This window comes from Dermochelys coriacea, chromosome 7, assembly GCF_009764565.3.
Source record: "Dermochelys coriacea isolate rDerCor1 chromosome 7, rDerCor1.pri.v4, whole genome shotgun sequence".
NCBI lineage: Eukaryota > Metazoa > Chordata > Testudines > Dermochelyidae > Dermochelys > Dermochelys coriacea.
In genome coordinates this window covers 115,712,488-115,738,574 of record NC_050074.1, presented here as the reverse complement: position 1 = coordinate 115,738,574, position 26,087 = coordinate 115,712,488, and the positions used below count along the sequence as shown (strand labels likewise).

Genomic DNA, 26,087 nt, shown 5'->3' with positions numbered 1-26,087 from the left:
TTTTAGGTTCTTTTCGTTTGCCTTCTGCTTTTTGAATCTCTAGTCTAGGGCAGTGGTTCTCAAACTATTGTACTTTCACATAGCAAGTCTCTGAGTGCGACCCCCCCATATAAATTAAAAACACTTGTTTATATATTTAACACTATTATAAATGTTGGAGGCAAAGCGGAGTTTGAGGTGGAGGCTGACAGCTTGCGACTCCCTATGTTATAACCTTGCGACACCCTATTAGTCCCCACCCCCCAGTTTGAGAACCCGTGGTCGAGGGTACAATCAGGGCACATTTTCAAAAGCGTTTGTCCAAAACCAGGATGGGTAGATTCTTACTCTTAAAATAACAATAACAATCATAAAAGCTGAGATTCTCTCGTAATCACTTGTCTCCGAGAGCTGGGCCTTCGCTTAAACTTCAAACACTGGGAAACTTGTGATTTAAAATTGTGAGTTGGCAACATTGCTTCTTCAAAATAATTTTAGTTTTTGTTAGTGTTGGGTTTTTTTTGTAAAAGAAATTCTGGAAGATTCTACTCCAATTTGCCGAAATCCCAAATGTGAAGATTAATAAAAACAAATTTTTCTTGGCACTTTTAGAACCCAAAGGGGCACAAACCACATGTTTATTTCTTTGAATTCCAAAGCTTGAAAATATGAGACTCTCCAAAAGTATATCTACACTGAATAAAAAATACCTGCAGCACTGAGTCTCTGACTCTTTGAGTTTCTTGGGGTGGAGCCCAGGCTTTGAGACCCTACCTGCTCACAGGGTCTCAGAGCCTGGGCTCCAGCCTGAACCTGAACATCTACGCTGCTATTTTTAGCCCTGCATCCCGAGTCCCACGAGCCTAAGTCAGCTGACTCGGGCCAGGTCTTGTACTGCAGCCTAGACATAGCTGAAATGATGGGAAATGATAGTGCATCTCTTGTTGACCGTCACTGCAGTGCATACAGCCTTGCACCTACCAGGTCTTTCACGCTAGTAAATGTTGTGTGCACATAAATGAAGGCATTAGTATCCTGCTAAATACATGGAATGAAATAGATGCAGGCACTGGATATAACAGGTGCAGCACAGAAATAGGAATGGATGTCACCTGTTAGATCAATGAGGGTTCAGTCCAGGAAAGTCCCACTACAGTATGTCCTCCAGAACTTTGTTCTGTTTGTTTTTAAACGTCTCCAAGCAATGTGGCTTTCACCATGTCCCTTGAGAAAACTATTCCACAGCCTGATCCGTCTGTCTGGCTGCATATCTCAGAGAACTGTGGGTATACTTCTTCTGCTAGTTTTTTTGGGGCCAATTTCTGCTCTCACTCAGGTGCATGTCAGTGATTCTACTGACTTCAATGGGAAGACATGCATGTCCTAGTGCAGAACTTGAAGTCCATATCTGCTCCCAGTGAAGTCAGTGCCAAAACTCCATTGCTTCTTGAAGTGTGGTTCAATTCTGAAAAAGAAATAAGTAAAAACAGCACATTCTTACTGAGCTCATCTGCTCTTCTGTATGTTCAGAGTCCTATCTGCTGACTTCAGTGATCCACAGAATCAAGGCAGAGGACCGAGTGAGCTGTACTTATTTATTCTTGTGTATAATCAACTAGATTGTTTAAGTTTCACTTATAGTGCCAATCAGTTACACCTATGCAAACCCACTGAAGGAAGTGATGTTGCAGAGGTGTCATGGAAGGCTATTAGAGAGACAAGGTGGGTGAGATAATATCTTTTATTGGACCAACATCTGTTGGTGAGAGAGACAAGCTTTTGAGCTGTACAGAGCTGCTCTTCATCTCTGGGAAAGATGCTCAGAGTGTCACAGCTAAATACAAGATCGAACAGATAATTCAGCATAAGTAGTTAGCACATATACTAAGGGACCATTCAAGGTGAAATGGCCCGTTAACAACACTGTAAATCATAGGACAGAAAAGTGGAGTTAGTGGGTTACAATGGATGTAATAAGCCATCAATCCAGTATCTTTATTAAAACTATGATTTTTAGTGTCTAGCAAAGTTATGAATTTGAGCTCCCAGGCTCGCCTTTTAAAAGTGTTGTGCAGGTTTCCAATGAGGATGAGGATTGATAGGTCAGATGTAGAGTGATCAATTTGTGAAAAGTCTTCACTCACAGGAGATGTGGTGTTTTTGTCTTTTATCATTTTCCTGTGTGAGTTCAGTCGAGAGCTTCGTGATTGTATGGTTTCAACCACTTAGTTGCTATTGGGGCATTCACTGCACTGGATGATGTACACCAGATGTTGTGATAGGAATGTGTAGGAATCAAGGATTTTGAAAGGTGTGTTATGGAGGGTGTGGATCATTGCAGCAGTGGAAATATGTGTACAGATGTTTGCATCGGTTGTTTTGGCAGGGTCTGGTGCCGCTTTGAGTTGGTGTGGTGCTTGCTTTGAGTTGAGGGGTTGTTTGAAGGCCAGAAGAGGGGGTTCAGAAAAGCTTTCTTTCAGGATGGGGCCCCCATCAAGAATTGGGTTGTTAGATGCCCAAGAAGGAAATAATCCATTTTGACTTACAGACCCCCGGTTGAGTTTGCAAAGGTAGCACAAAATAAACTTGTAAACTGAGAATATTTGATCTGGAAGCCACTGAGAGAAAATAAACATGGCACCTCATAGTGGTCAATACAGAGTTGCCTTTCAGAGTTGAACTGCACGGTGAGGTTTGTATGGGGTTTTGAAGACACAAAGAAGAAGTTGATTATTACTATTATTGGCATTTGCTGAATAAATTCTTATTGTGAGATGATAATATGCTGGGAGTCAGGAGTTGTGTTTATTTTGGGTTTTTTTTTTAAAAGACTTGACTGTCCACCCTCCTTCCCTTCCCCCTGCCCCTCTTAGTTTCTCAGCTGTTTTATTTCAGTCTGTGTTTTTTCTTCTTCCAGATCTGATTTGTTAATAAACTCATTCAAGATAACATTGTCTTTTCAATTTGCTTTATTTCCTTATTCTGCTTTTTGAAAATGCTGATGTATGAAATGAAACTAATGAAAATTTTAGTGTTCTGGGCCAGTTTTGTTTCACATAACCATACAAAGGTACCTGCTGTCTCTTTGTTTTTCATTTCAGTTCCTTGCATATGTTTTAAGTTATATCTTTTTGCCCATGTTAGCTAGGATTTGTTGTTTTATTTTGTCTTTCTTTTGTGAACTCATTTTTCTTTTCCCATTTTTGTTTCCTCCCATCCAGTATCTCCAGATGAAATGGCCACTGCTTGATGTTCAGGCAGGGAGCCTTCAGAGTAGACAAGCCCTCAAGGATGCTAGGTCTCCATCTCCAGCACACATTGTTGTAAGTAAACTCAGAAGACATTCTTCCTTGGTTGAAAAAAAGACATTTGACATTAACAGCATTTGCTTGTCATCCTTTTTCTTTTACTCAACACACAGAAAAGGGCAAGCCAAACCCAGGGTAAAGGGTGGGGAATGAGTTTTCTGTTGCTGGGCAGCACTTCAAAATATTATCCATGGCGTATAAGCTCTTGCTTTTTGGAAAAGTGAAGAAGCTAAGTGCCCCTGAAATTTACATTCTCCAAAACTATTTTGATTTTATATAAGTCCAGTACGGTTGATTTACAGTTCTAACTTTCCAGCTGTTGAAATGAACACTGGATTTGGGAGAATATTAAAAAAAATAAACCATCTACCAGAAGCATTGTGAATCCTGGGCCTGATCTGTAATCCTTACTCAGACAAATCTTGTGTGGGAGTTAGTCAGGCAGAGCCTTACCCGAATAAAGGCTTGTTAGGATCAAGCTAAAAATATTTTAAAATGAACAACAACAAAAAACCTTTTGGTTTCTGGTGCATTTTCACTTAGTATAAACACTGAATGTCAGCAAATGGTATGTTTACAATTCATCTCAAGAAAAATCCAGTTCCATTGTTGAATTCTGCTATTGGAGTCAAATTTCTTCCCATACAGTAAAAGTGATGGTAATGTTACAGTGTTTAAAGCTGCATGTGAGTATGTGTTTAAATAATGTCTAAAAGAAACAAATCGTTATTTGTATACTGCACTATGCAACTATGACTGCCCAAACTCTTTCACATTCACCTATATCTGGTTTGTATGAAATTTTTAGCTAATGAGCCCATCAGTTCTGAATGTTGAGCTGATAAATTAACCTCTTGAGAAGATGGCTCACAGCTTGTTAGAATATTTCTTTCAATATATTTTATCATCAGATCTCATGTTTTTGACTTTATTTTTTTTATAATTAATGGATACGTAGGTGAAATTATGCAAAAAAGAAACTGCTCATGTATTTTTGATATAGGATCTAAAGCTGATATAGTTGAGAGATCACATCAGACACTTGAAAGATACTAATTTACTTTTTTTAAAAAATGAAAATAACTTCGAAATGTCTTTTTAAAAAAATATTTGTGTCTCTTAAACCTGAAAAGTCCCAGACCTTTTGTTATGAGCATCTTAAATAGTTGTGATAAAATGTTTTAGTAACTCTCTTTGAATTAATAGTTTTAAAAAGCGACCTGAATAAGGCAGAGCGAAATATAGACTGTGCTGATATTTAAATGGCCAATGCCAAATTCTGGGTTGTTCACTTTTTAAAAGATTTTATTTTTCCTTCCTGTTGTTTGTGCTATTGCTGTACTACCAGCTCAAAGAAAGACGTTTACCTTGCTACCTCTTTTATCTGGTCTACAAACAAAATTCCTAGCCTTCTTCGCCCCTCCCTCGCGCCAGCCTATCACCTATTTTCTAATGGTGAATAAGCCAACAAGAATCTGCCTTTTATTTAGTTGTTTATCAGTCCATCATCAATGAGGTCATCGGAGATGAAAACATTCCTCTGGGAACTGGGTTTGATAACTCACGTGCCCTCTGCTGGCTGGCTGCTTGTCGTCCTTTGCCACAGCAAAGCAAACTACAGGGCAACATGCACATCGCTAGTCTTTCATTTTAAATTTCGCTGTGACAGACTTGTTTATCGGAGGAGGAAAGAAAGATTTTAATAGATTCTGGAGGATGATTTTTGCTATTGGATTATAAGTGTTGAAGGTAGGTCAAGTGTTGCTTGTAAATAAGTTGTCACCTATTTTTATATGTGATTGCAGTTTAAATGCTGAATCTAAAAATGCAGATGAAGATGGGAGGTGTAATTGAATTTCAGGTTTCACTGAAGTCTGTTACTCTTTAGAAGAATAGGCTGTGCCCTTTATAAATAACAATTTTCCTCCCTTCAGACACAGTGTGCCCCTTTTGGGAGAGCTCACAAGCGATTTGCTAGTGTCTCCCTTCCTGCGGCACCCCTGCCCATTTAAATGCTGCTTCACCATATTCCTGACGCATGTGCAGATGAGGGATAGATGAGTTGACACCCCCTCAAAAAAATTTATAGATTTTAAATTCTCTTATCCATTTTGGAAACCATTTTCCAGGAAGCCTGAGGTGGAATCTTCTGTGGATTTTGACTGTTTATGGGGATTTTTAAGGGCTGTTTCACTCTGCAATTCAATAAAAAGTGTACTTACCATAGCAACCACTTAGGCCGTGAGGAACATATACTACCTCTGAGATGGAAACCACCTTCCAAAAGAGCCACAGCTGTCATTTGTAATGTGATCTTTTGTGTTACTTACAATGTTCTGGGGGAAAGACGGGGGTGGGGGGGGAAAAGAAGAAATGTGTTTTGATGGAACAAAGTTTGTGCAAGGTTTAATCCTGTTCGTTTTTAAACGCCTCCTCCACCCCCACCGCAAAAGAAAGCTCTGCCTTGTTACGTAAAAATGCTGTTTACCTTCCCATGTGCACACCCCCGCACTTTCCTTCCTCACTCCAATTCCTGGTCATGCCAATAGATAAAGAATATAGTTTTTGTAAAGGAAGGCCTTGTGACTGGTGACATACCGGGGGAGGTGGTGATGGCAGAAGAGGGCTAAGTAGATGCAGATGCCAGCTGGATTGGGATGTGTCGAGTTTCTTCAGTGCCACCATTTGTTGATGCACAGCACACCAGGGAAGTGTTGCTAGTTTCTCTAATAATGATCCACACTGAGTTGTGCTATGAAAATGTGATTAGTCTTTATATGGACAAGAAGAGATATTTACCTCTCAGTGTGTGCGCGCGCACATGCAAAATAAAGATGTATCTAAACAGTTTCTTCCCCCACACATACTTCTATCTTATACGCATGCCGTGTACATGAGCTGATTTTTCTCTTGAAATACGTTGTGCTGCCTCAAAGATGTGTAATGAAAGGACTGACACCGGCAAATCACTTCTTAGGTTTCATGTATTTCTGAAATCAGGTTTTGGGGCTAATCTTATAGCTGGATTAGGAGAAAGGGAGGAAAGGACTGTTTAAGCATGCTTTCTTATGAATGCTTGGCCACACGTAACACAACTCCTAATTAGGGCTACATGCTTTACACCCTGCTTAGGTGAAACACCCATTGGCTTCATTGGGAGTTTTGCTTAATGACTCAGGACTGCAGAACAGGGCTGTATTCTAATGATTACCAGGGCTGTACTTATTTGTCTTCTGGCCTCTTTTTCAGGTTAGTTTAAGAACATGAAGTTAAGGCTACAAAAATTGAAGCAAAAGACCAGCATGAATAATTTGGTTGGATTATCTCCAGCGCTGAGGGCTGGGTTAATACTGCTTTTCATGGTGCTTGAGGGGGTCTCCAAAACCTCTGAGAATGTCAGCTAGAACAGGGGTTCTCAGGACAAATTTTTTTGTGGCCTCAGAGTGTGGCTACCAACTCTTGCTACCAACACACTTTTTTCCCTAAAATACTTAATTAGCTTTAGGAAAAAATAATTATGCACATAGACACATCCAAATCATTGTAATTTATTTATTGTTAGCTGGTAAGTCTGTTGTGAAAAGTGATATTAACAAACATGCAAGTATCACTTTTCACAGCAGACTGACTCAGCCCTGTCAAGCCAGAGGACAAATTAAGCCCCGAATGGGGGAAGCGGGGACCAGGGGCAATGGGGGTTGGTGGGTGGGGGGCTGAGGGAGGCAGCGGGGGGCTGGAGCCTAAAGCCCCATGGCCAGAGCCTGGAGTTGGAGCCCGAAGCCCCTCAGCCAGAACCTGCCGCTCCACCACCCCAGAGCTGAGGCCTAAAGCCTGAGCCCCACTGCCCCAGAAAGGTGGGGAATTCACTGGCTGCCTTCTCCTCCAGCGTTGTACCCTAGGTGTCTCCAGAGGGGGGCAGAGCCCAACCACTGCTGTTGGTCCCAGCAATGAACACCGAGGCGGTGCATCCAGGAGCAACAGGAAAGAGGAGGGACCACTATTTTGCCACCCATCCCCACCCCATTACGGCCCAGGACGCTGTGGCTATAAGAAAAGCACTGGTGGCTGCATGTGAGAAATGCTGAGCTTGATACTTTGTGTTTAGTACGCTTTAGAAGATACAGCAAGAAGATCCATTTAAAATCAGTGCATTTATTTGCATTTCAGTGCCTCAGTTGTCTACTAAGGCATGGCATCTTGTTTTGGTCCAGCTTCATGTCTGTGTCCAGGGGTGAAAAGAAAACTGGAGGCGGGGGGAGAAGTTCTTTTAAGAATACGCTATTAAGGCTGGCAGGCCAAAATTTTGAATTCAGCCTACAAATAACATTTTTGCTTTTGGGGTACAATCATGGGCTTTAGTTTTGGGTTTTTTTTGTTTTGTTTTCCCCCTTGGAAACATTCAGTCTTCCAAGAACAAAGGTTTCAACATCTATCAAATCCAGATGGGCATTTTGGATGATCCCCAACTTACAGGGGGTGTTTGTTGTCCTGGAATCGTATGTGTCCATGATGCCTTGTCCCTGTGTGCCCTCGGGGTGGTGTAATTGACAAAACTGCCACTGTCCAGAAGTAGATTCTTGTCTATGTCTAAGATGCAATAGGGCAGGCAAGTGGAGTGGAGACAAGGGTTGCTCACAGTTCTCATAGGGAGGAAATAAAAGATCTGAACTTTAGGCCTTCTAGGTCTTGAATAATTCCCTCTATATGGTAATTTAATTAACTTTTTAAAAATTATATTTTCCTTCTTTTTGTGTAGTTCTCATTCCCTGTTTTCTGAGTAAGTATTCTGTCTAAGCTATAACTACTGCAGATGATAGGGTAACATTGTGGGTTACGGGCCTTTGACTGGATACTACCTCTGGTATTTTAGTTATACAAAAGCTTACAATTAGTTTGCTTTGTACCAGGCAAAAACATGCTGTACCAAAAACGGTGTTTTTGGTATAGTGTGTATCTTACAAAACGGTAAAAGTCTTCAAAAATTCCCACGTTTTCTTCTACAGGGTACGCTTTTGAAGTCAATGTACATTTTACCTTAGGGGGTGGTACTATTTGGTCTGGCTTTTCTATTGTGAAACGAGCACATCCATAGAGTAGTCTGAATCCCCAAGAACAAAGAACCACAATACTGTAGTATCTTTCTATCTATCTGAAATTTAGCTTAAGGAGGGGAAAATAGTGTTTTGAAAATGTAATATGACAAGTGAAACTTAAGGCATCTGAAATTCTTTCTGTTCTCCATGTGTTAATCATGCACAGAGAACTGCCATTATTTGTAACTTGGTCATTTTTGAGGGAATTAAACCATTTACCATATTATTTGGAGGAGGAGCCATAGGAGAACAGCAAATAAATACAATAAAATCCTTTTGTTTTTCAGGTGGTTTCCATTTGCAAAGGCCTTTTCCCCCCTTTTTTCTTTTTTAAAGGGATTGTGAGTTTGTCTTAAGTTAGATTTTAAATCTCAAGCACCCCCAAAATATTCATGTCCAAACAAACAGTAGAGAGGACAAATGTGTCACCATTTTGCATGCACAGGTATGTATCTTTGCAAGCAGCTATTTGTAAGCAAAATATTTTGCAATTGTAGCTTAGTGTGTGTGGGCCAGAAGTCCCTAGCTATGGGTTTTAAAGCTCTCAGATTTATTTGTTTTTAATATTTTGCTTAATAGTTTGTTGTAGAGTAGCTGTGTTTCCTCTGCCACAGCTTCCCATGTTGTTTTTGGATTTGAGGCAACAGGTATGCACGTGATGGGACTTTTCCTTCAAAGTGACCTTCTTGGTACACAGGCTACATGTTGAAATTGACTAGAATCCTGTGGCACTTTGAGGGAAGGATTTGTGTGGGTTTCATTTCATTGCTTATTGACAAGAATGGCGCCTTTGGGCATAGGCTGGAGTGGGGGGGGGAGAATAAGTTTTGTGTGTTAACAGGGGTTGCCTATATTCCAAGATAGCAGGGTACAGTTTGGTGTTGAGGCCAAGCGTGCAATCTTTTTCAGTGGTACTGCAGTACTCTTATACAAACTATTTAGAAAGTTTTAGTGAATCTCTTGCTAAACACTTTTCACCCCTTTTGTCTAACTGCCCTGGCAATTATGGAATACACAAAATGATGCTTAAGTACTTGCCGCAAGTACATGCAAAATTGCTGTACCCTGACTATTCATAGTTGACTGAGATCTATCCACAAAACTGACTATACTCTGTGGGAATAGTGTGGCTAAATCACTCACTGCTAATTCCTTTGATTTTTGGAGGGGACAAGTGGTCTTAAATCCCTATTCAAATCTGAAAATTTAGCGCTAAATGAAAAACCCAAGAATAACAGCACAGGAAACATAAAATGGTATGGGATTAACTCCTACTGAACACCTATATTATTGACTGTAGGCTCAGTTTAATGATTTTATATATGCTAAATAATTTAGAGTAGAGTAGGGTCTTTTAATAAATGATTTATCTTTATAATTTGGTACAGTTGAGAGGTAGTTTGGATTTTTAGAATTACTTAATTCCTTTGCACCATGATGTTACGTGATCCCAATATCATACAAAACCTGAGTCGATGATGGGCTCTTTCCATTTTTCATTGAGCGAGCCTGTACGTGAAGGCTGAGATATTGAAAGTTGGCAATCTTTGCAATGACTGCATTTTTAGCCTTGAGTAGGGACTTAGGTGCCTAGGCAATCTGTGCCTCTGTAGGTGCCTAAATCCCTTTAAAAATCTGGCTCTTGGACACAATGGTGCAATCCTCATTTGTGGTCATGGACACTATGAGATTTTATACCAGATGTGGCTCTTTTCCTTTAGAATTTTAAATTCTTTTGGGTGATGTGATATTTTAGCAGTGAATAGATATCGGCATGCAAGATGTATAGTATTGCCAACCTCAGTTGTTCAAAAATCATGAGTCAGGCAGGTGTCAAAAGATCATGAGATTTAAAAAAAAAAAATACAAGCTGCTTTTTTAAACTTGTCTTCTGGTTTCTAAGCCTTTAGGATATACTCAGATTACAATTTTTCAAGCTTTCCTCCAGACCATTAGGCTAGAAACTAATGTATATATTTTTTAAATGGAAGCTGAGGTTCTCACCTAATCACTTGACTCCTGAAGCTGGGCTTCAAGAAAAATAGCAAATATCACAAACGCCTAATAAAATGGTGAGAACTGGCAACCCTGAGTGCAGTTGTTCTTTGAGAAGGTACTGAAGTGGAGCTATGGATGCACACGCCATGCCCACTGTTGAGTGTCATTTCTGGTGAATTACAGTCTTGCGGCTTATGCTGTGCATTGGAGTATTTCAGAGACTTGACATTTTAGTATTTATGTCCTTGTATATCCTATTAGTGAAACTTTACAGGCCTTTTAATACATTGTGTGCTTAAACTTGGGTGGAGACTGAAACAAGGTTATTTAAATATCAAGCTTATCTTTGTACCTTGTCTATAAACTGCCCAGCATGCTCTGAACGCTAATAATAATAATTAATAATCAGATTCTGATACCATTTGACTGGCTAACATGGATTCAGCAAAATCATGTTGGAGCAACATTTCCTAACCCAGCCAGAGGCCCAGGTTAGAATGTGGTTTTGAAACTCTCTGTTCTAACATGGGTTGGCCTCTTCCACACTAGGTAGCCAAGCTATGTTAAAAATGGCTTCACGTAGAGCCAAGTTTATACTATGCTCCAGTATGCATGTTAAATCCAGTTGAAAAGGTTTGGGCCTAACACAAAGCTTTGGTGATTCATCTGCTCTTGGACAACAGAGTTCTCACATTGAAAAGGGGTCTTGTGGGAGACACCGGGAAGCCTCTGTCACTGGGGCCCAGTTGTAAGGCCAGTACAGCCTCCTGGCGATCCAATGGCAGTGCATTGGCCCAAGGTGAAGAGCTATTGCAGGAGTGGGGGATATTGGCTACCCAGATGGGTGAGCCTGTCGGACGCAGATGTTGTGTAGGCAGGGTGGGAGACTTAGCAAGGCTGCTCACTGTTGGCCTCCTTCTCTCACAGACGAGTTGCGGCTGAAGTCAGTCTGAAGTTTACAGAATTAGGCATTAAATAATGCAGTCTGATTTTGAGCCAAAGTCTTCATGTTGTTTGAACGTGAGCAATGATTACAGTGTGTACCAGGAGACGTAATGGATTAGGATAAGGCAGGGTCACCATGTTTATAAGAGCTGGCAACAGAGGCCTTTGTTTCCCACATAGCTTTGAGTGTCCAAAGCCTTCTGATTTCTATTTAAATAAACTTTGCCTACACTGTTCAGGTGCTGTAGTAAAGAAAACAGCGAGTACTTACCTTTAGGAAGGAAGGAAGTCAGCATCACTGGACGCAGGACCACTCTTTCCTTGTGGTGCTGGAGACCAAGAGGGTTGCTGTGGTGACCAATTCAGACAGTTTGGCTTGGATTATCCATGTTGTTCATCAGACACTTCCCTTTTCACTCCATCCCTCCTCCCTAGCCACTCCACAGGTGCATCTGTGTATTCTTCTGAGGAAGAAAGTTGTACTGCTGAATGGGTATGCAAGCAAACTTCAGCCAAAATCAGAGATACTTCCCCACCTGCGTCATGGGCATCAAGCAAAAATCCTCCAGAAAATACCTCTTTGGGAGAGCCTGTCTCTGATCAAAGACATAGAAAAAGATGCTGCTGGGGTGATCCATTCATAACAAACACCCAAGAGCTGGGTGCTTATCTAAATGATCCAGTTCACCCAAGTTTCAAAACTGGATTGGAAATCTCACGGGAACAGACTTGCTTGCAGTATTGAAGCACTTCTGTCTTCACTAGCAGCTGGAACCGAGAAGTAAGGGGGGAATAAATAATAATCTTCCATATGGCTTTCCATTGGATGATCTCAATGCACTTTGCAAGTACAGATGAGTGAAGTCTTTCAACAGCAATGTGAGACAGGGAAGTATTACAACCCCCAGTATACAGATGGGAAAATAGAGGCACAGGAAGATTAAGTTACTTGGCCAAGAATGCACAAGAAACCCCTGCATTGGGAATGAAACCCAGATTTCCTGACCACCAGTCATGTATGTTGGGGGGAGGGGACACACAACTTTTTTCACAACAAAACAAAACAAGTTGCTTAGTTTTTCAGACCGAAAAGAGATGTTTCAAGTTCTGTATGAATGTTATCTTTGGTTTTCTTAATATGTTGTATGGGAAATCATTTTGGATTCCCGTCACCCCTACTTTACTAAGACAAAACAGTTGCTCCACAGCAAGACACCCTGGCATAGGGTGTGTATGCTCTGTTATATCACACTGAGTTAAGAAGTTTCTGGGATGTATAATTTGATATTCATGCTTTTCCCTACCATGCTTCCCAAACCTAGCATAGTGCAAACAATAGCAGTCACAAATATCCCATTTGGATGCATTATTTTCTGATCATGTGATATATAATATCATAAAGTCATTCAGAGGGTGGGGAAAGAGAGAGGGACAGTGACAGACACGGTGGATGAATTTTTGCAGTGTTGTTTAGGCCTGGTCTCAACCTGATGGGATCTTGGAGATGGCTGGAATTTGATTCTTTCCAACCTTCTCCCTCCCACCTACCTTCAGTACAGTTTAGGTTCTCCTGGCTTCATAACTTTGTTCCTCAACAATCCAGCACTGAATCAATCTGCAGGAAATTCCTAGGGAATAATGTACCTCTGTAATATGAACATCTCAAGTTGGCAAGACACTTATAACATATTTGGTCCTTCCTTTTTCACAACTGGTACTGTGGAAACTTGCCTTTTCCTCTTATGTCCTTGATTCAAGAAAGCGTTGACATGGTTAAGTGCCACGCTATTCAGGAAAGCATTTAAGCAGGGGCCATCTGACTTGATACTCATGTAAAATTAAACCCATTTCCTGGAAAGTTGGCTGTGAAATCTCCTTATCTCTAGGTATACTGAGGATTGGGAAGGAAATAGGAAAGGGTGGGAGAGAAGAACATGTCTTAAATTCCTTCGGCTGAAATTCATTGCAGTGATGGCATCTTATTTCCCAAGCCTTTTAGAGCTCATGTACAAGCTCTTATTGTGTATTCAGGGAATTACATTCTTACATCACTCATCCATAACTAAGAAATAGATGAAACATCAATCTTCTCCTCCCCTAACTGAAAGGATAAGCTGTATGGTGGAAGATACACCATGGCTTTTTGCTTGTGATCTTTATTTTAAAAAAGAAAGCCAACCTCCTACACTAGTGTAATGTCCCAGGTCTTGAACTGCAGCCTGGCCTCCATCCACTGTCTTCTGAAACCTGTTGAGCCAAGGAGCTAGTAGGACGATAGCCTCAGCCAAGGCTCACCCACAGGCACCCTGATTGGATGATGGCTCCACTGACTGGTCCAATCATGGCATTTAAGCCGGAAGAAGGCATAAGAAGTGTATCTGAACAACACGGTGATTTCCTATTGTGCCTGCATTGGATCCTGCTTGTGCCTGTCTCCTGCACCCAACTTTGCTCCTGATTCCTGCTCTGCTCCGTTTCTGGCTCCTTCCTTTGCTCCAGTTCTCACCATGCTCCAGCTCCCTTCTTGATCCTTGCTTATCCTCCAATTATACCTCTCCTCCTCCTTACACCTTGCCTCCAGCTCCCAGTCTTGGCTCCCACTCTGGCCTCCAACTTCTCATCCTGGCTGTAGCATTTGGTATCTGACCTCTGCTCTGACCCTTAGCTTTGATTCCTGGTTCTGAGGCTGGCTTGACGTCTAGCTCTGGTAATAGGCAGTTGACTCTGGTGCTGACCCTTGACTTCGTTCCTCAACCTGGATGTCTGCTCTGCCCACTAGGCATGATTCCTGCTCCGACTACTGGGCCAGACTGCCTACATCCTGGTCCATAACAGCTAGTAGCGCTCATCACTTCCGTATCAGTACTGTAAGCAGTGATGCTTCGGACCATTCCTGCAGAATGCTGTAAAGCTGTTTGACCAAGGGATTAAGGCCAGAGCAAACGCGAGAGGTTTGAGGACCACAAAAGTCCATGTAATTTTGAATATGATCCAGCAGCCGAGAAGTCTATCTCAAAACCCGTATATTTTAAAAAAATAAATAAAAAGTCACAAAGCATAAGATTTTGAAGGACCTTCTTCCGTTGTTAGGATTTGGAAGAGCTTTGTGCTACTCATTTGGAGATTTGGGATGGTCATAGGGAGGCGTGCATGGGATGAGTAAATGATGAGAGAGGGGGCTGTAAGTCATTGACCCAAGGACTTGACCTGTATGTTGGTGGAGGAAGAAGCAGTGAAGTACTTAATGGCATATTTATAGCCCCATGGTCAGTTTTTGCTTCCTGAATTAGGCCACCTAGTTCTACATCTGGGTGCTTGAATTGATACTTAGGCAACCAAATACTTCGTTTTATGTGCCTAATGACTAATCTGAGCACATTTCAACATTGATGCCCTACCTCATGTTGAAAATTGAGACCATAGTATCAGTTAGGGGTTTGCCAGGAAAACATTTTTGAAGCAAGTGTATTTCAAGCTACTCAGGTATGTTTCATTAGAATGGTGTATCATTAAGTTTTGATTATGATATCAATAAGTTGAGTTGATTGTTAAGTGATTGAAGATAAATTTTGGCTTCTTGTCTAGTCATCATTACATGTAATCCTGTGAATGTATTAAGGAGTTGGCTTAAATAAGCAAATCACCCCAAAGAGTTTACAGTTTAAATAGAAAAGAGAGATAAAAGGTGGGAGGGAAACTGAGATGCAGAGCTGTGAAATGACTTGCCTAGGATCACGCATGAGATCAGCGGTGAAGCTTGAAATAGAACTCTGGTCTCCTGACTTCCAATTCAGTGTCCTATCCACTAGACCATGCTGCCCCTGTATTATATTGTATGCAATCTTTGGTAGAACTAAAGATGGAAGAATGAAATGTAATAAATATGCAAATCATCTGTCCTTCAGCATTGGTGGTCATTGTACTTGCCAGTGGCCAGCACAGAGATGCACAAAGGAAAAATGGAGCTTCGTGACATCAAAGGGTTAATAGCAGCAAGTATGGTACAATAGCTCATTAGGCCTTAAATGTGGGCTGCAAGCTCAGAAATCTTGGTAATTTTGGACTATAGGAACAGTGAACTCTCAACCCAGGTTCAGCCATAATAAATGCCTGGTAAGTAAGGCTTCCCTTTTACAAAGAGAGGGTGGACAGATGCATTTCAATGGGCTTTAAAAGTATTGCCACTTACTGCAGAGTCTGCTGGCCGGATGCACTGGGGCATGGGAAGGCAATCACAAGATGTACACAAAAAGGCACTTTGTGAGTGTTTAGTCAAAAGCCAGGCTGCAGTCTCAGGAGTTTTTATTTGTTCAAAATATAAATAATGTGATGAAAAGTGCAATTCCTAAAATGTTACTGGAGGCGGGTGGGCTGGGGTGGGGGTGGGGGAATAAAGAGAAAAAGCAACAACTGACTCAGAAAGGGGGAAAATCTGAGGCCTCTTTTGATAATTATGGTTGCAACCCCTGGGTTCTTTAGTCTGATCTGAGTAGGTAGAGGCTTACACCTACGTGGAGTCCAATTGAGATCTGTAGAGGTTCTGCCCAGGAGCAGGGATCCACTATCATGTATGTCCAGTTCCTGCTGTGATCTTTCTTTGTCCAGTTAACCCCTCTTGGAACATTTCTGCTGAAATATCGTCCTGCAGAAAAACTTAAAGGTTCCTCAGATACCTGGAAAGGGATCCTACAAGGCACACAATAGCAGGTATCTTACATAGCCTACTAGGACTTGGCAAAATTTAAAACAAATCTTGGAATGATTTTAACATGCAAGTCAGAAATTGGTCATATTAATCAGTGAATTCTGAAATATTTGAGGAGGAGAGACCAGTATAAGCATTTCAGTCATAAGGTTTCTAATTTTTTGATGTGTCTTTCTGTCTGTGATTCAAGACATTGGAAAATGTGGAGCGTCTTTGTTGATGCAGTCGTGCAGGCCTTGCTCCAGCTAAAAAACTTGTGTGTGTTGTACCTCACTGCTTAGAGAGCTGAGAGACCTCCATGAAGAGAATGACAGGGTTTGATATAAACCAGCAGGACTGCATTGCTGCCTTTATCCAACAGTAAACCCTTTCACAATGCCATATGCTGCACATTCCATCGCAGCAGTGTAGGGTGTGATATAGTTAAAGCACACTCTGCAAACAGGAAACGCTGGTGACCGCTGTGTGTGCTTTTCATGTAGATAAAGTATTGGGAGCGTAACAAAAAAGAAAAGGAAAAAAAAGCACTCAAATGCTGGAAGCAGGGGCGGGTGGGGGAGGAGAGGGCGGGAAGAGAAAGGGAGATATTGCAGGCCTAAAGGTCCAGTGGTTGTGAAAAGGCAGACAGGAAATGCAGCCAGTTGAACAGGGAGTAATAGAGAAAAGTGCTGCTTAGCTTCTTGGTTTTATTTTTGCTGCTTTAAGTGCGGTATCAGTGTTACTATTGGGAATTAGAATATCTTTTTTAAGTTCACTCTCCTTTTGGTTTGCATGCCAATAAAAAAAATCCAAAGTCTATTTTGAAGGCATATTTATAAAAAGCAAGAACACTTTCCTCCCCATCTTTGCCAAAATTCTACACACATTGGTATTTTTATACATACACGTATGTTGGGGTTTTTTTTTTTTTTGCAATCTGTTTGAAGAAGGTATTGCAACACCACCCTAGAGTTAGGAAGTAAGTAGGCAGGGTAGGATAGAGGGGGACTACAGTGCCGTGGAGGAGAGGACGTCAATTGATAAACAGACATTGTAGCTTTAACAAAATAAATGAAGTGGAACCTTTTCAGCGCAGGGCAAACTGTATTGGTGCAAGTCAGGCTTTAACGTTGCTAGCGAAAATTGACAGGCTGAGAACTGGGACATAAGGAAAATGTGAGTCCCTGGGAGTCTTGTTCACTGGACAATGTCTCAATTGTTTCTTTGATTTTCGCAGGCAGCAGGGGATATTGGGAGATTAACTGTTTACCATCCAAGGAAGCTCTGGAGGTGCTTGGAGAATGAAGAAGTGGCAGAAAATAGCATTTTTTTGGGAAACGATTAAGGATGTCAGTGGGTGATAAGAAAAGGTCACACTGTTCTCTGTGTTTGTCTGCCATTCAAATCGGGCGTTACATTTTTAAAAAAAAATGTAGTTTAGTTTTGTTTCTCTCCTTGCAAACTGTTGCTTTCAGTCTGTAAGGATCCGTTAATGAGTCAGTCAGGTAGCTTTTAAAAAAGGAACAAGGGAAGGAGGGAAGTATTGTCATGTCTTGTTTTGTTTTTAGATTTGTTCATTGAAGGTAATTTTCAAGCCTTCAGGTCTTTGCCCTTTAACTGGACATTTTAACGTTGACTAGATTGTTTGGAACAGGCTGAAATTTGAGAATTGGAATGTCCTTTCTTCATTATTTAACCACTTCACTATTTTGTTTAAATGTTTAAAAGATTATCTTAGAAGAGGGCAAAAGAGATGACTCAGTCTTCTCTTCATATTTGTGCTTTATTCATTACAAAAACAAACAAATCTATTGCATACTAGCTCTATCTGGGCAAGGTTCAAAAGACGTAACTGGTAACTCTTTAGTCATCAGTTTTTCAATGTGTGTTTTGTTGGGGGGGTGCGGGTGACAGGGAATGGAGCAGACCAAAGTTGCTTCTTCCAAGCAAGAAGGTGGGAGGTTTATTTGCAAGCAGATAAACCTGGTTTAATAAATGTGGATCTTGCCTCAGTGGAGTGATGTTTAAATACTCCTCGGGCTAGAAGCCAACTTTCTGATGAATGCCTAGATTGGCATTAGAGATCTGGGATGTGCTGTGAGGGTGTTTTAACTTAGTAATGGATCTGCTTCTGTATCCCTGCATTCCCTGACTGCTCTGTGTGCGTGTTCTCTCTCTCTCTCTCTCTCTCACTCTCCCCCACAGCCCTCTTTCCTGCAGCCTGCCTTTCCGCCTGCTTTTAACTGTTGCTTGAATTCTGTAGCCAGCTGTAGTCTGCTTTGTCTCCTCCTTCCTGTCAGACAGGAAATAACTTCCTAAGTGAAAATTACAAACTTGTACAAAAGCAAAACTCTTCAGTTCTCTCAGAAATAAGGTGTCTTCTGAAATGTTAATGAAGACAAATAAATTAAAGGTGCTCTTCTGTATGACAAAAAATAAAATGTTGCTATTTTTATGGTTCAAAATTCACAGGGAGGTTTGGAGCTGCTAGCTAACAAGGCAGGGAAAAATTAGTCAAAAATAACACCAAGCCCGAATTAACTGTACACTTTAGATTCTTGGTTCTTTGGAGAATCTGGCCATAAGTATCCAAATGTGGACTGCTGGATGCTGAACACTTTTGAAAGTCTGGCACCAGCTGTGGCTGCTAAACACTTGTTGGTGCTGCACTCTTTTGACAATCTCACGCCATGTGTGTTTCAGAAATAGCATCATTTTTGGATTACAGATGAACGGATGACATGGAAGCAGTTGATTTCCTGGTTAAGTGCCCGGCAAAGAGCTGGATTAAATAATTAATAATTAATTATTAATAATTAATAATTAATAATTTATACAGTGAATTTAGTCTCTCTTCCTGTTGGTTAATTGTCAGTGAACAGATCGTGACTTTCTCTAAATTAGTTTGCTTTTCATGGAATGAAATAGTTTTTCAATGAATAGTTTTTGCTCTGGAGATCATCCACCAGTAGTTCTTTGTAATCATTTGATATTTGAGCTCTTTGGCTTCCTCATGAAGGACACATGATATGTTTCTGTTTCTTGATTGGACAAGCATAACTTTTAGAAGCTGCTTCCCACTGTGATTTATCTTCCATAAACAGTCTCCAGTACTAATTTAAAATGCTCTGGTTTGGCAAACATCCCTGCCACTAAACTCATCTGCTGGTATATTTGCAGAAAATGAACAGATTTTCCAATATAATTAAATTATTAATTACTATTTGTATTACAGTCGCACACAGAGCAGGGGTCGGCAATCTTCGGCATGTGGACCATCAGGGTAATCCTCTGATAGGCTGCGAGCCATTTTGTTTATGTTGATTGTCTGCAGGCATGGCCCCCCGCAGCTCCTAGTGGCGGCGGTTTGCTGTTCCCGGCCAATGGGAGCTCAGGAAGCAGCGGCCAGTATGTCCCTGCGGCCTACGCCTCTTCCCACAGTTCCCGTTGGCTGGGAACGGTGAACCACGGCCACTGGGAGCTGCGGTGGGCCATGCTGCCAGACAGTCAACGTACACAAAATGTCTCATGGCCCGCCAGCAGATTGCCCTGATTCGCTGTGTGCCGAAGGCTGCCGACCCCTGACATAGAGGTTCCAGCAAGACTTAGGGTGACATTGCGCTGTTCACTAGACAAATTTAAAGAATGGTCCATGCCCCAAAGACTTTAATATTTTAAAGAATATTTGCTGAAGACTCTTTTAAAATATTCACCCAGTTCTATTAGTGAATACTCTTTACACTCGACAGTAGACCCATTACCAATACTAGTTGGCAGCAAGAGATTCTCCCCTCCCTCCCACTAGTCTTTGAAAATGGTTTAACTGCTGGTATAGACAAGACAAAACCATTTACAGCACCATTACAGAAAGTGTTATTGAGACACCCTCAATCTACCCCAGCAGCTAAACTGTTATCAACACCATGGAGACCTGTTGCTGGTGACCATTGTTGGTTGGTCGGTTTTGTAGTCCAAATAGGTGGCCTTAGAGTCTGCATGCAAACCAGTACTCTAGCTCAGCTGACCAAGATGAAGAGCGTTTGAAATTTTCTGCTTAAGCGAGAGTTGCCACTCAAAGTATTTCTTCTAAATAGTAAACAAATACTGAATTGTGTATCCCTCCTGTGGCCTACAGTGTTGTACTTAGAGAAGGCCCTGGATCTCTCTTATAATTGGATTCTATGTACACGGGGCTGCCCGCGTGAATCCAGTTGACAGACATCTAGAAACTAACTAACTGTGTAATGGGCTACTGGAATTTGACAGCCCACTGGATTAATATACTGTGTTATAAATTATATTCTTATTCCAATAGGTGGACAAGTGAATTGAATTCCTTTTGTCCTGTGAATTTACTTTGTAGTGTGAGGTTTTATGGGTCTAGCTGTTACGGGCCTGTGGCACTCTGAATATTGATGTGACACAGGGGGAGGTGGTGGGATCTGTGGCATCCCATAGAGGACAGGAACTGAAAAAGCAACCAAATAATAATTATTAATTGTGTTATAGTGCCTAAACGCCAACCAGTAGCAGGGCCCCATTGTGGTAGGCACTGTAGAAACAGAGAGCAGCAGATGGTTCCTGCCCAACGAGCTTATTGTCTAGAAAAGACAGACACGGGGTGGGGAACACAGAAGCAGAGTGAACAATGTGATACCAGCAAATGGCATGTTAGTTCACAGTTTTTGGAGGGGGAGGGTGTTAGGAGCGGATCAGCTAAATGGAAAGGTAAGGGAAGAGGAGTCGGGGGAACAGGGCGGAGGGGTGGGAAGACTGTAAGAGAACAGGGGCAGGTGTGAAGCAAAGCTGAGGTGAAGAGATTGTGTGAGGAGGAAAGAGTGGGAGAGCGTTGGAGCAAACAGCCAATCAATTCAAGGCAGAGAAAATCAGACAAAAGCGCAGGAAGTTCTCCGAGCATCCAGAGGTATCTGCTTTGGCTGCTTTTGCTTCTCCTGGCTGGAGTCTGTGACCGGCTCTTCTCTGTAGTTTTCACCCAAGGCCATGTGGAAGTGGGAGAGGAGATATCATGTGGTCCTAAAGCCCCCAATGTGTGTGTGAGGTCTCTCATGCACAGCTCTGGATCCCTAGGGTCTTTGGGATGGAGGTAGTCCCTGCAGGGCCCATTTTAAGTCCCCTCCTCTCCAAACCAGGGCAGCCATTCCTGCTTTGGCAGCTTCTGTTTCTACTGGCAAGAGTCTCTAGCTGCTATTCTCCTGGATGGGCTCTTAGAGACTTAATTAAATGTTACGATAACTTTCTGAAATGGTCTCTTAGATGATATATGCTTCTCTCCCCCATTAGTGTCAATGGGAGTTCTGTATGCATATTCAGAAGGGAATAGACTCTTACTAGAGTGTATAGGAGAGTTTCAATAGGCAAGTGTTGTACTGGAAATCTCACACATATGCATAGAGGAAAACTGGTGGTCTCCTTTTGCTCCTAGTATATGTCCTCAAGGTAGAATGCCCATCCAGGTAGAATGCCCATGTTGGATTTTATTTGGGTCTCCATTGCATCGTGCTCCTCTCCAAGTCTACTACTGCACAAGTACACAAAGGTGTTCTAGATAAGTGCTTTTATCTCTTATACAGCACTTCATGTTTCCAACATTCTGTGCAAAACCAGTTTCATACCAGTCCCCAGGAGAAGAGGGAACTGAGTATTATCCTTAGTTTATGGGTGGAAAAAGCTGAGCCCTCAGAGGTGTAGTTGTTTATTCAATCTCACACAATAAGTCAGTGGTGGCTTTTAGATTAGAACTTGGGTTTTTGTGGTACCCTGTGCCATTGTGCAATCAGCTAAACTGCAGTGTCCCTTGGAGAGAGGCCCTGTGCATTGGAAATTAGAATCTAGCCCTTATAGTTGTGCCATGAATGACATATTTGGGAAAAAATCTGATTTCATAGAATCCTAGAAATATAGGTCTGGAAGAGACCTTGAGGTCTTCTGGTTCGTCCCCTGTATTGAGGCAGGATTAAGTGTACCTAGATGAGTTTATTTTTCATGTGTGTATGTGAAATAGTTTACAAAACCCTCCTATATGCTAGAATAATCTCACACATAGAAAACTCAGGTCTGCAAAATAATGCACATATAATAGTGTCTGCCACAAAGAATCTCAAAGCACTTCAGAGGCTCAGTGTAAACATCACACTCACCCAGCACCAAAAATTAGTCCTCTCCAGAATGGAATAGAGTAGCCCTTCTGTACCAGCAACACTAAACAGCAGCTTGTTTAGGGGAAAAGGAAGAACACTTTCTCAAGTTCAAGGCTCAGCACTAGTCTTAGATATGCAAAATGTAACTTCCCAAGGTGGAATTGGACCAGGATACCAGAAGAATTCATTCTGGGATGCAGAATCCCATTCAATTGTAGAAGGAATGCTTGATGAAAATATTTTTCCAAAATGCACAGGGGCTAGACTGACTGATTGAACTGATTCCATTGGTACTATGGACACAAGCAAACTATGCATTCTCATATAGTTAAATGTAAACATATACATCTACGAACAAAGAATGCAGACCACACTTTATGGACTCTATCTTGGGAAGCAGACACTCTGGAAAAAGATGTTGTGGTGGATAATCAGCTGACCAGAGCGAAAAGGGATAATGTAATCCTTGGATCCATAAATAGGGGTATCTTAAGTGGGAGTAGATGTTATTTTACCTCTGTATTTGGCACTGGTGAGACCGCTGCTGAAATACTGTGTCCAGTTCTGGTGTCCACAATTCAAGATGGATGTTAAGAAATTGGAGAGGGTTCAGAGAAGAACCACAAGAATGATTAGTGGATTAGAAAAACATGGTTTATAGTGATAGACTCAAGGAGCTCAGTCTATTTAGCTTAACAAAGAGAAGGTTCAGGAGTGACTTTGATTATAGTCTGTAAGAACGTACGTGGGAAATAAATATTTAATAATGGGCTCTTCAGTCTAACAGAGAAAGGTATAATAAGACCCAATGGCTGGAGTTGAAGCTAGACAAACCAGACTGGAAATAAGGCTTACATTTTTAGCAGAGGATAATTAACCATGGGCCTTAAAAATATATCATGGAAATTTTGGTTGGGATTTTCAGCCTAAAGCGAGTGAGGTCTTTGGGTTCCTAACTCTCTTAGTCTCCTTTGAAAATCAGAGCCACAAGACACGACTTGAGTGCTGCTTTATGTACTGGATAGTATCACATTGCAGGACTGGGGTTCTCCTGGAATGCCAGTTCATCAGAAGAAAAGCACAGGGTTTAGCAGAACCCAGCAGTGAAGTAGTTATTAGGAAAATGAAACCTTGGTAGGGTTCAAATATTGATTTAAAATTATTCTGGGGATCTGACATAATGAGTAGCCTAACTGGATTAGAATACAAGACTGGTTCTTATTCCAACCTCTGCCACTGACTCGCTATCTGAACTTGAACTAGTCACTTATCCTCCCTGTTTGTCTGTTTCTTCTGAAAAATGGGGATAAGACTCTCTCTTCCAAGATATCGTAAGACTGAATTAATGTTTATGGGCCAATTTCGGGACCTGATGCCATGGCCAAATACACAGGCTTAGTTGTAGGGGAGCTCAGATCTCTTCCCTTGAATCTCCAGTTACAATGGCAAAAACGGAGTCCCTTCAGAGCTGGTCTCCGTAGCATGTACCTTGAGCTCTCACATCCTGTGCAGCAGAACCACAATGCATCCAGGACCCTTCATTTCTACCAAGCAGGGAATGACTTGACCCATAGCACACTTTGAGTGGGTCTAGGTAAATGCAAATGATAGTTTGGAGAGGTGCCACCTTTTGTGCCTGAATCCCAGTATCCCGCCAATAGGGTTAAACAACAACTACTTGTTCTTTTCAAGGATCTACAACCTATCCTGAAGGATGACCCATCACTCTCACAGATCTTGGGAGACAGACCAGTCCTTGCTTACAGACAGCCCCCCAATCTGAAGCAAATACCAGCAACCACACACCACACAACAGAACCACTAACCCAGGAACCTGTCCTTGCAACAAAGCCCGTTGCCAACTCTGTCCACATATGTATTCAGGGGATACCATCATAGGGCCTAATCACATCAGCCACACTATCAGAGGCTCCTTCACCTGCGCATCTACCAATGTGATATATGCCATCATGTGCCAGCAATGCCCCTCTGCCATGTACATTGGCCAAACTGGACAGTCTCTACGTAAAAGAATGAATGGACACAAATCAGACATCAAGAATTATAACATTCAAAAACCAGTTGGAGAACACTTCAATCTCTCTGGTCACTCGATCACAGACCTAAGAGTGGCTATACTTCAACAAAAAAGCTTCAAAAACAGACTCCAAGGAGAAAAGGAGTACTTGTGGCACCTTAGAGACTAACAAATTTATTAGAGCATAAGCTTTCGTGAGCTACAGCTCACTTCATCGGATGTGCTCTAATAAATTTGTTAGTCTCTAAGGTGCCACAAGTACTCCTTTTCTTTTTGCGAATACAGACTAACAGGGCTGCTACTCTGAAACCTGTCATTAGACTCCAAGGAGAGACTGCTGAATTGGAAGTAATTTGCAAACTGGATACAATTAACTTAGGCTTGAATAGAGACTGGGAATGGATGAGTCATTACACAAAGTAAAACTATTTCCCCATGTTATTTCTCCCCACCCCACCCCCCACTGTTCCTCTGATATTCTTGTTAACTGCTGGAATTAGCCTACCTTGCTTGTCACCATGAAAGGTTTTCCTCCTTTCCCCCCCCTGCTGCTGGTGATGGCTTATCTTAAGTGATCACTCTCCTTACAGTGTGTATGATAAACCCATTGTTTCATGTTCTGTGTGTGTGTGTGTGTGTGTGTGTGTGTGTGTGTGTGTGTGTGTGTGTGTGTGTGTGTGTGTGTGTGTGTGTGTGTGTGTGTGTGTGTGTGTATAAATCTCTCCTCTGCTTTTTCCACCAAATGCATCCGATGAAGTGAGCTGTAGCTCACGAAAGCTTATGCTCTAATAAATTTGTTAGTCTCTAAGGTGCCACGGGTACTCCTTTTCTTTTTACTTGTTCTTTGCGAGGCCTGGCTTCAGTGCTTTCCTTTTTTGTGCCATGTGCTTATTTACAGGATACTGCACTATGAAAGCATGGCAAGGTAAAGGCACTGCAAAGTATCCGGTTACATGTTTAGCATTCTAGGTCAACAATTGAGGGGATGTATCTCCACTCTGAACTCTTATGGCATAATGAAGTATGTAATGAAGAGTATGGTGTCCAGAGAAGCCTTTCCCTCCCCCACTTCTCTTGTGCCAAGATAAATGTCTGATGTGAAAGCCAAGGTGCCAGAAGCCAGCTGGATTGTCAAAAGGTTCTGTTTCATTTAATAAAATAAAATAAAATAATTGTCCTCGTGGTCAGATGTTTGTATAAAATGCAACAAGAGGATGAAGGAAGAGATTTAACATTTCTTTGAGCAGCAGCATCTTCATTCCTTGAATATGTGGGATTATTTTTTGTCTGATTGTTCACTTGTTTTTTCTTCTGCAAACGGGAAAAATATAATGATAGTTCCCAAGATGGGAGAAAGCGTGTGTGTGTGTGTGTGTGTGTGGTGGCCTGCCAAGCAGAGAAACTAAGCAGATAGCCTCTGTTGCTTTTCCTCTTGCATCTCTAACTTAATTATGGGGGAGGCACGGGTGTGTGTTGTGTTTAATGTGGTCCATGATTCCAAAATCGTGCACTCTTGTATCCTAAGGGCTGACTGCTGGCACGGGTTTCCATTAATATTTTTTTATTTACTCTCCCTGTTTGCATTATTATTGTTAATTTTAAGACTATTTTTAAGGCTATTGCTTTTGGATCTTCAGAGGCATATGTCAGAAATCATCTCAATGTCACCAGTCTTTAGTTCAACAAGAACGCTGTAGAAACGAAGGGTTCTGTCATCCATCAGATTTTCTGTTCCATTTGTTGAAGATGAAAGGAGAGTGAATTTAGGGCTCACTTTCTTCTTGTTCTGACAGTTATTGATCCTCTCTGGAACTTCACAGTTCGCATTCTGATCCTGTCATGGCACAGGGAATCCCCAATTCATTATGTCTGCGCTCACTAGCG

General features: G+C 41.6%; 1 protein-coding gene across 47 annotated transcripts in view; it reads left to right on the top strand.

Annotated features, from left to right (window-relative positions):
• The window catches only part of TCF7L2 (transcription factor 7 like 2), a 206,020-nt gene that overhangs the window by 73,526 nt on the left and 106,407 nt on the right, over positions 1-26,087 (top strand). For 43 of the 47 annotated variants that reach the window (XM_038409223.2, XM_043518340.1, XM_043518316.1 and 40 more), the window contains exon 4: positions 3,201-3,302. The exons of the other annotated variants lie outside the window; for them this stretch is intronic. In XM_038409223.2, the coding sequence (XP_038265151.1) occupies positions 3,201-3,302 (102 nt within the window). The remainder of the gene's footprint in view (positions 1-3,200; positions 3,303-26,087) is intronic. 47 annotated transcript variants of the gene reach the window in all.